This window comes from Dendrobates tinctorius, unplaced genomic scaffold (assembly GCF_039654945.1).
Source record: "Dendrobates tinctorius isolate UK_male_01 unplaced genomic scaffold, ASM3965494v1 ptg000138l, whole genome shotgun sequence".
Taxonomy (NCBI): domain Eukaryota; kingdom Metazoa; phylum Chordata; class Amphibia; order Anura; family Dendrobatidae; genus Dendrobates; species Dendrobates tinctorius.
The window spans coordinates 16852169-16862897 of NW_027361806.1; the positions used below are offsets into that span (position 1 = coordinate 16852169).

The 10729-nt window shown below is 41.7% G+C and overlaps 1 protein-coding gene across 1 annotated transcript; it reads right to left on the reverse strand.

Moving 5' to 3' along the window:
- Positions 1-2272: 2272 nt before the first annotated feature.
- INSL5 (insulin like 5) lies at positions 2273-7458 on the reverse strand. Its single transcript, XM_073544739.1, has 2 exons — positions 3541-7458; positions 2273-2679 (listed from the first exon to the last, which is right to left on the reverse strand). Exons 1-2 carry the CDS (start codon positions 3716-3718, stop codon positions 2441-2443), a joined length of 417 nt encoding a protein of 138 aa, XP_073400840.1. The 5' UTR covers positions 3719-7458; the 3' UTR covers positions 2273-2440.
- Between the last annotated feature and the right edge of the window lie 3271 nt (positions 7459-10729).

Genomic DNA, 10729 nt, shown 5'->3' on the forward strand with positions numbered 1-10729 from the left:
ATACAGCACTATAGAATGCTGTATATCAGCCCTGAAAGGTGATGGCTGTAACTTCTATCAGCCAAAATTGGTGACAGGTTCCCTTTAAATTAGTGATGGGTAAAAAGGAAACATCAGCCAACAAAGGTGTGAGATTAAGCAATGCCTGTGGCTGACCAAGGTGTGAGATTGTTCAATGAGTGAGCAACTCAATGGCTGACCAAAGTGTGAAAGCTAAACAGCATCCTACAAACTCAATTCACTGCCAGTGGGTAAATTATTCCAGATCAATACACCTCTATCAGCTATTACATTTGTATGTGTATTTTTTCATGAACATATGCCTTGTATAGGTGACCTGAGTTCATGATTCTGTGATGGAAACAAAGCTGAACTTTGGTATCCTGAAAAATGCTCCAAAAATGCACAAAAAAACAGGGTTTTTTTACACTGCTTCTTTTCTGCCAAGAGAGCAAGTTTTGCTGCAGCAAAAACGCCTAGTGTGAACTTAGCCTAAATGTTTTGTAGATCAGTGGAGGTCCCACTGATCTCCAAAAAGTCTGTGTAAAAGTCCTGAGCATTTCTGCAAAGACTCTTTAGTGATCTACATGATGTTTCTACAACAGAAAAAAGAAACTTATAAACTTTCGCTGTACCTTAAGGTTATGTGCACACGTTGAGTATTCGCAGCAGATTTTTCTATAGCAAAAGTGTTGGCAAGAAAAATGCTGCGTAAAATACATGTGTTTCTGTGTATATTTTTTATGATTTTACTTGCTTTTTTCTCACATTCATTTGGGTGAAAAATGTTGCAAAAACGCTGAAAGATTTGGCAGTTTGCAGAATTGAAAAAAACACTTTAATTGTTCAAATCCGCAATGAAAAAATAAGCAGCATGTGCATGAGAGTTCAGTTTCATTCTCTTTGCTTTTACTGTAAATGCTGGCTTTTTTCTACAGTAAAAATGCAGTATGTGAACAAGCCCTATGTGTAAGGCCGGTCTCACACGTCCAGATAATTCTGGTACCGGAGCTATCTGTGTCCGTGTGGATATACGTGGTACCACCGTGTGGCAACCGTTTGCCCACATGTGCCGCATCAGGACCACACGGACGGCCGCCGGGGAAGAAGCGCTACAGTAAGCGCTGTTCCCCTGCGGCTGGTGCTGAACGCGGCTGTCATTCTCTCCTGCTCTGCCTTTTTTTGTAATTATTTACTCAAATAATAAAAAAACAGCGTGGGGATCCCTCTATTCTTGAGAACCAACCTTGCTTAAACTGACAGCCCCCAGCTGTAAGTTTTGTCTGGTTGGTTCACAAACAGAGGGGGACCTCACGTCAGGTTTTCATTCATTCTTCTCTCCTGCTCGCTGTTGCCGGCAGAGTAGGAGAGAAGAATGACAGCCATGTTCAGCACCAGCCGCCGGGAACAGCGGCTTACAGTAGCGCTTCTTCCATGGCGGCTGGCTGTGAGCACGGAGGACAGTGTGAACTGTTCTCCGTGTGTACGTGTTCAGCACTTTTGCGGACCGTGCGCTCCCACAAACACTGACATGTCTCCGTGTTTTTCACATGGACCGTGTGTCCATGAAAACACGCTAATTCTTATGGAAATAATTTATGGACTTCCATGCGCTGCTTGACAAAATACAGAATCCCACTTACGGTGAAAGATTAATCATTTATTCCCAACGCGTTTCAAAGTAAGGACTACTTCTTCCTCAGGGGATGTCATCCTTACTTCGAAACGCGTTGGGAATAAATGATTAATCTTTCACCATAAGAGGGATTCTGTATTTTGTCAAGCAGCGCATGGAAGTCCATAAATTATTTCCATAGGAATTGATGTATCAGCGGTCACTTGGTTTGACCTTTGGACGTGCAGCAGCTGACTACGAATCCTATGTGCTTGATCTCTCCTACAAATAGGTGAGTGAATTTCTTTTCATCTTTTAATATTAACTCGGATAAGACCCTATTGCGCTTTTCTCTTCCTTTAGTATATTGCATGAAAACAAGCTGACATGTGCAGAGACGCATTAATTTTAATGTGTCTACGTGTGTCAGTGTCTCTGGTACATGAGGAAACTGTCACTACACGTACCGGAGCCAATGACGTGTGAAACCGGCCCTAGGACTGAAAGAAAAGCTGCACAGCCACAACTTTTCCTGGCAGATTAGAGCCTGACTGGCAGAAACATCGGTTACCTCCTACAATCCAAAGCCGCACTAATATGGGGCGATATTTGGGGCAAGCACTGGTATGAAGTAATGACACCAATTTCTCCAGCAAGTATAACCTTTATTAGTCGTCTGTACACAGCTGTAAACTGAGGTCTGAAAATTTCATTTTTATCATGTTCGTAAATCATTAGCACCGATACAATGACACCAGATGTTTATGAAGATTGGTGGGGGATAGCAATGATCCGCAGCGGCTATGGTCATGGACACACGCGGCTCTAGCAAAGTGAGCTCAATTCTTTCTTTTTGCAGCCGGTTTTGCAGCAGGCCGTGGTCAGCAGTTCATTCAGGTCGCGTCTTTCTTGAGCCGTATTCTTCTTCACCCCCCAGAACTCTTCGGATGATTCTGTTTCCTGCAGATTCTCGGGGTCCTGAGAGTTTATTTTCTGCATGTGATATTCCACGGGTCCCACTGACTCTTCATCCACGGTGTGCATGGCGAAGAAGTCTTCACTGTCTGTGGACAACACAACATTCTTCATATTCTACACAACTTGTGATCGGATCGTAGCTACGTTATACAAAGTCTGAATAATGACCTAGCATCTGGTGGGCAATAAATCTCATTTGCAGATATGTGCCCATTTTCCCCTACAGGTTGGGAAAAAATTTAAAGGGGGTAAAAAAATCTACTTCTGACATTGTAGTGGCACTGGACCCTCAACAATCCACAAGGGGTACAGGTTCTCCGGGGTCACTGTCCAATCCCTCTCCAATATAATACAGTGAATAATTAATACTGCTATCTACTAAAGTGCTGAAATATCCTTATGAGAGTAGTCCGGTGCCAGAGAGCCCCACTGATCCTGAGAATGAAGGGTCCAAAGCGCTAATTCACACTGCGGCTCCTTCACTAGTTTTCTCTATTGTTTCAGGCCACTACTGTGCAGGGATCTGCAGTCGGCCCCATTCATTTCATTGGAGCTATGCTGTAGTCCCCCTGCACAAAGACTGGTTGTGCAGACCCTTCATTTTAGTATGGGTGCAGTGTCCAGACATCAGACCCCTACCAATCCTAGCAATATGGCATCATTCTATAAAATAAGAATACCCCTTTATAGTACCAGGTTGGCAAAGTTACCTGTGTAGTGGATGATTCAGGATTTGTCTCTGGTGTTCCCATTAATATCTGTCTCATGCTCCGTCCTCTCAAACACCATGCAAGATAGAACCCAGTGTAATAGTATTTGCCGCAGGTTTTCGCTGTTGGTATATGTGAATCCTGCCCACTGTAGTCTACAAAGTACAATGTGCTGTCCTGCTGCGCCATCTAGTGGATGAAAGCCGTGCTGCAACTCGCCATAGTCAATACACTTACCAGTCGTCTCTTGGGCCTGTCCAGACAATAGTCTCCTCCAGCGGGATCCTCCACAAGTATATATCACGGCTCTGATGAATTCCCGGCCGCAGAGCTTCACAAATTGTCCATCTGCTGTTACTTGTTCAGCCGCTACCAGGAGAATGAGCAAAACACAGCAGACAGGTAGGACTCTCATGCTGGAATCTGAAGGGTAGCTGACTTGTGTCTGAATACAAGAAATGTGGAGGAGATGTACAGAGTTGGAAATTCTACCCAATTTATACCCCAAACCTCATCATCCTATTGGCCGGAATGTTCTGCAGTGGTTAACGGCTCATAATAAAGGTAGTAATTCCATATAACGTGACAGCTAATTTCGGATGTATCCCAGGGTCATAGGGTCGTTAAACTGCTACTTAACACATTATACCGGCTTCACAGATTTTAAGGTGCCATCATCGCCTGTGTGTACACAATGAGATGGGGACATTTTCTTCTTCTTCATACATATGTGCACGGTTTATATGGAAAAACCTTTAAAGGAAATGACCCTGGGACAAATGCAGAGTTTATACTGACATTACCCAGTTTGTGAGGGTCACTCATCCAGTGTGAGGTTGTCAGGCAGCACAGGTGAACAAGTAGATACATCAATGCCGCTAATATCAGGATCTATAATTTTATATTCAGGAGTTCTGAATACAGAGCGATATATGAACAGAATAATTTTGATTTCTTTATCGCTATATTTTCACCCTTGAAGATTATTTAGCTTTTTGTTATTCTTTAAAGGTTCATCATTTTGTGTGGATTAATTTCTCAATATATATTTAAGGAGGTCAAAGTACCATTTTTCTTTTAGAGCGCTCCGAATTCCCAGCATGAAAATATAAATGACATGATAACATCTTGGCTGCCTGCAGTCACCACTAGAGGGAGCTCACTTCATACTATGTGGTGTACTGAACTCTAGTAAAGCAGTATGCAGTAAGCCCTTGAGCTCCCTCTAGTGGTAGCTGCAGGCAATGTAAATGTTATCAGAATTTATTCCTATGCAGGATATTTGGAGTTCTGTATCACAAATATCAAGCTCTGATCCTTATAATGATATATTAAGAAATGAATCCACACAAAATGATAGAAATAAAAATGAAACAATGATAAGAGATGGTGATTCACTTGGAACATCCATTAACTTGTATTTTGCCATGATAGAAATTTTCCAAAGATCCATACTTTCAGTGGTAGCACAAATCCTTGTGATCATAGATGTGAAGAAACACATATGAAATTCATTAAAGTTGTTATATTGGCTCTTGATTGACAGATTTATACCGGGCTCCACCAGTTTATGCCAACCATCAATTTGATAAACATAGTGAGTCTTCATACACATGAGATACAAGTCTATGAGATTGGCTGACCAATTAATGTGTATGGGTTCTCCCAACTGTTCCTAAACCGATTAGGTCATGGGCTATTGGGATTGGGCATATGGAATTTAATCACATGATCCTTTTGTTTAGTGGGAAGATAAGCCACTGTCAGATGATTTTGATAGCAGCTCTCTAAAGGGTACTTCACACATAGCGAGATCGTTGAAATGTCACAGGTTTTGTGACACAACAGAGACCTCACCAGCGATCTCGCTACGCGTGACACATAGCGGCGACCCCCCCCGCTGCCATATCGCTGATCGTGCTCGAATGTCCTAGGCCATTTTTTGATTGTTGGCGTCCCGCTGGCCAGCATGCATTGCTGTGTTTTATGCCATAACGATGAGCAACCTCGTTGAAGCACCCCTATCGAGGTCTGTGTCGTCAGAATAGCTGCTGTGTGACAAGGTCCTAACGAGCGCCGAGGTCGTTATACAGATCGCCGTATCGTTGCTGCGTTGTTGAGTAGATCTGCCTGTTGACAGCTTACTAGCGACCATGTAGCGACGTACCAGTGATCCCTACCAGGTCGTATCGTTGTCGGCATCGCTGGAGCGTCGCTATGTGTAGCGGGACCCTTAGAGACAACTGGAATGGCCGGCTGAGCCAAATGTTCTTGTGTATGGAGGAGTCAGGAAAGATAGGTTTCTTAATATTTTGTAAAATTCCATTCTACCTACAAAGTCCACATTTTTCTCATAGCATGAAGTATTCATATTTACATTATTGGGTCATAATATCTGTTACCTCATATAGGAAAAAGCCATGGGATGCTAGTAGAGGGGGCTGATTTCTTCTAATTAAAGGAGAGGAGCAGGAGAAAAATATTTCTAATACTACAATACCACAGTAACAATCTATTGGAATTTGATCATAAGGGCTGCTGTCTTACCCCATTACAGTACCCAAAATAATGCATGATCTGGTTTGCTGGACCATATAAGAAATATGCGAATTATTATGCATAGTTACATTTTCCTTCTCCTTGCTCTTTACTAATGTTGCTCCCCCCCTTCCATCTTTTAGGGGGTGTTATTTTTTCTTTTAAAAAAAAGGTCAATATGCATTATATACAGTATTGTGGACCTGAAAATCTGGTCTGGATAAGGGAGATGTCTTTTGGAAAGGATTTACTATATCTTATTAAAATCCCTAAATATCAAAGTGACACTTCTGGTCACTTTTTTCTGTTGTGTAAACTGGGGCACTGTCTGCCGTCTTCTCAATATTATCAGAGGGTGGACTTATACTAAAAGATATTACTTCTATTTTAAAGCTGAAGGCAGATAACACAGGATCCAATATTAACAACTGCTATTAGTGCATGTTCCTCCCTACTCCCTGCACTGTGACCTCTGCATCTGTGATAGAGCATGCCCCCTACAGCCCATAGAAATAAGAGGTAAACAAAAAATAAATGCAAAGCATACAGCACATATTTCTGTTAAAGTTATCTTGTCCACAGGAAATGCAAAACACCCGCCTAGCCCAGGGAATAGCTTGATTTTCATTACATCTCAGATGGATGACATAAAACTATCATTACCTCTCGTAAAAGGATTTCCCATTGATAAAGATTTCAGATAACAGATCTTATCAGGAATAAAAATGCTTTGTGCAGAAAACAAACATTTGCTTTTTTCCAGATAAACATCACAGGTCAAACATTAATTATGTGATTGCTTTTTCTCATGTATTACGGTATATTATTTTTGGCTAACATTATGACGAGGTAACTATATTGCTGCCTGTGCAGCTGCTGCCTGACATTGAGCCTACACTTCTTCGCTTTGATTACTAGGATCTGTACACACATTGTGTTTTTGTCATGTTTTTTTTCTGTGCAGTTTTGTCACAATCTAGCACCAGTACCTAGTACCAGCAAAGTGAATGAGATTTCTTATGCACACGTTGCTTATTTTTTTACTTACAGATTTGCAGCAGTTTAAATCTGCAGCATGTCAATTGTTTTTTTGTTCTTTTTTGCTGCAGATTTCACTCTTGTTAATGAGTGGGAGAAGATCCTCAACAAACGGCAGCATTTTTGCTGCCATGAGACGCAGAAATAGTGTATATATTTCTGCTGCAAATACTTAACGTGGAGGATTTTCAAGTCCTCTTTTTGTGCTATTGCTGTTTAGTGTTAGCGACTCGTAAACGTGGGGATCCGTGACGAGGATTACGAGCTTACGTATTTTGGCCAAAATATCAACTAATACCTCACATTTTTTAATGTGTTTTTTTGCACTTTTTTATTCGGGGTGCAGTTGGGCCCATTTATTCTTGTAAACTGTGGTGTCTGTTCACATGGGATGCATCTTGATAGCGCTGGGCAGCCCGCCTGATCTAATAGAAGGGCGTAACTAATAGGCTGGTAACCTGGATGCTGTGCATTGCCATAGTGTGAACAGCGCCACATACAAGCCTTCATTGTGCATTTATATACCAAGCAGCCACCCCCTCCATGGATTGATAGGATGTGAGCGGCTGTCTCATCGGTATTCTTGCACCTGTGTTGCCGCCATCTTAACTACAGTTAGGTCCATATATATTTGGACAGAGACAACATTTTTCTAATTTTTGTTCTAGACATTATCACCATGAATTTTAAACAAAACAATTCGGATGCAGTTGAAGTTCAGACTTTCAGCTTTCATTTGAGGGTATCCACATTAAAATTGGATGAAGGGTTTAGGAGTTTCAGCTCCTTAACATGTGCCACCCTGTTTTTAAAGGGACCAAAAGTAATTGGACAGATTAAATAATTGTAAATAAAATGTTCATTTCTAGTACTTGGTTGAAAACCCTTTGTTGGCAATGACTGCCTGAAGTCTTTAACTCATGGACATCACCAGACGCTGTGTTTCCTCCTTTTTGATGCTCTGCCAGGCCTTCACTGCGGTGGTTTTCAGTTGCTGTTTGTTTGTGGGCCTTTCTGTCTGAAGTTTAGTCTTTATCAAGTGAAATGCATGCTCAATTGGGTTGAGATCAGGTGACTGACTTGGCCATTCAAGAATATTCCACTTCTTTGCTTTAATAAACTCCTGGGTTGCTTTGGCTTTATGTTTTGGGTCATTGTCCATCTGTAGTATGAAACGACGACCAATCAGTTTGGCTGCATTTGGCTGGATCTGAGCACACAGTATGGCTCTGAAGACCTCAGAATTCATTCGGCTGCTTCTGTCCTGTGTCACATCATCAATAAACACTAGTGACCCAGTGCCACTGGCAGCCATGCATGCCCAAGCCATCACACTGCCTCTGCCGTGTCTTACAGATGATGTGGTATGCTTTGGATCATGAGCTGTACCACGCCTTCGCCATACTTTTCTCTTTCCATCATTCTGGTGGAGGTTGATCTTGGTTTCATCTGTCCAAAGAATGTTCTTCCAGAACTGTGCTGGCTTTTTAGATGTTTTTTTTAGCAAAGTCCAGTCTAGCCTTTTTATTCTTGGTGCTTATGAGTGGCTTGCACCGTGCAGTGACCCCTCTGTATGTACTTTCATGCAGTCTTCTCTTTATGGTAAATTTGGATATTGATACTCCTACCTCCTGGAGAGTGTTGGTCACTTGGTTGGCTGTTGTGAAGGGGTTTCTCTTCACCATGGAGATTATTCTGCGATCATCCACCACTGTTGTCTTCCGTGGGCGCCCAGGTCTTTTTGCGTTGATGAGTTCACCAGTGCTTTCTTTCTCAGGATATCAGGATGTACCAAACTGTAGATTTTGCCACTCCAAATGTTGTAGCAATTTCTCGGATGGGTTTTTTCTGCTTTTGCAGCTTAAGGATGGCTTGTTTCACCTGCATGGAGAGCTCCTTTGACTGCTGTTTCCTTCACAGCAAAACCTTCCAAATGTAAGCACCACACCTCAAATCAACTCCAGGCCTTTTATCTTCTTAATTGAGAATGACATAACGAAGGGATTGCCCACACCTGTCCATGAAACAGCCTTGGAGTCAATTGTCCAATTACTTTTGGTCCCTTTAAAAACAGGGTGGCACATGTTAAGGAGCTGAAACTCCTAAACCCTTCATCCAATTTTAATGTGGATACCCTCAAATGAAAGCTGAAAGTCTGAACTTCAACTGTATCTGAATAGTTTTGTTTAAAATTCATTGTGGTAATGTCTAGAACCAAAATTAGAAAAATGTTGTCTCTGTCCAAATATATATGGACCTAACCGTATATGGGTCCACTGCATCCTGATAGTGCATTTTGTTTGGAGGCCTTGGCAGGTAAGCATCTCTGCCTTTTTTGCTGTATTTTTGGAGGATTTTCAGGTCCTCTTTTTGTGCTATTGCTGTTTAATACTTAACGTGTGCACATACCCTAAAAAAAGGCAAAATGGGGTCTCTACCAACTCATCCACAGAAATGGGGCAGTTGGATGTCCAGAATAACCCCTTCATGGCCGTCCGACGTTCCATTTTTCCTCCCTTTCTGTAAAGAGCCATCTTTTATATTTACAGCCATATGAGGGTATATTTGTGCGTAAAGAAAGGGTTTGTGTTTCTTGTCATTTTGATTGGTACCCTTCATTTTACCATAGAATATAGTGAAAAACGGGAATTTAATTCCAAGTGGTGTGAAATGGCAAAAAAACCCGAATTTTTTTTTTCTATGGTATCATTCTTCAGGTCAGTGCAATTACAGCGATACCAAACTATTAATGAGTATTTATTGATATAGCACCTACATATTCCGTAGCGCTTTACAATTCAACTCTTACAAATTTTCGTTTTATATTTTAATGTTGAAAACAATGTAAAATTTTGTAAAAAAAAAAAAAAAAAAAAAAATGGTTTATGTCACCAATTTCTGAGACCCTTAACTAATTTTTATTTTTCTAGTGTGATGGCTTGTCTATGGGCTTATGCAGACGACCATAATAATCGGACGAGTCCTATCTGTCCCCGTGTTATTTTATGTGCAACGGCCCATATCCGATTTTTTCCCTTGGGTAGTGTCTATTGCAGCATGTCCGAGTTTGATCCAATATTCGGATCGCACTCAACCATGCAACCATTGGACAGCTCTTGGATGACATCTGAATGTAGTCCAATTTCCATACACTGACACAATGGAGAAGATGCATGATCATACTCTGGCACATGGAATAGCTGTCACTGCAGTATTTCAGCCCAGTTCATAGATTTACATTTTCTCTGAATTGCTCCTGGTCACTTAGTCTACAAAGCACTTGTCAAAGCAGCGGTTTGTGCTACAGAGCTGCTCTTCCTACTATAAGGGCAGTTTCACACGTCAGTGTCTCCGGTACGTGTAGTGACAGTTTTCTCACGTACCGGAGACACTGACACACGTAGACACATTCTCAGGAATGTGTCTATGCAGATGTCAGCGTGTTTTCACGGACCGTGTGTCCGTGTGCAAAAGACGCTGACGTGTCCGTTTTTGTGCAACAGCACGGATCACACGGACCCATACAAGTCAATGCGTCCGTGTAAACACGTACCGCACACGGATGCTGTCCGTTTGCTGTCCGTGTGTGTTTTTAAAAGTCAAAGGGTTAACATTAAAAATAATTTTTCAAAAACACGGACACACGGATGACCTCTGTATGCACACGGACACTGATAGCTCGGAATTATCTGGACGTGTGAAACTGCCCTAACTAAGCACAAGTAGTTGCAATCAATTAGTAATAATTACGTTTTGTAGAGTTTTAAGGGGGCTTTACACATAGCGATATCGCTAGCAATATCGCTAAAGTGTCACCGATTTTGTGACGCAGCAGCGATATTGCTAGCGA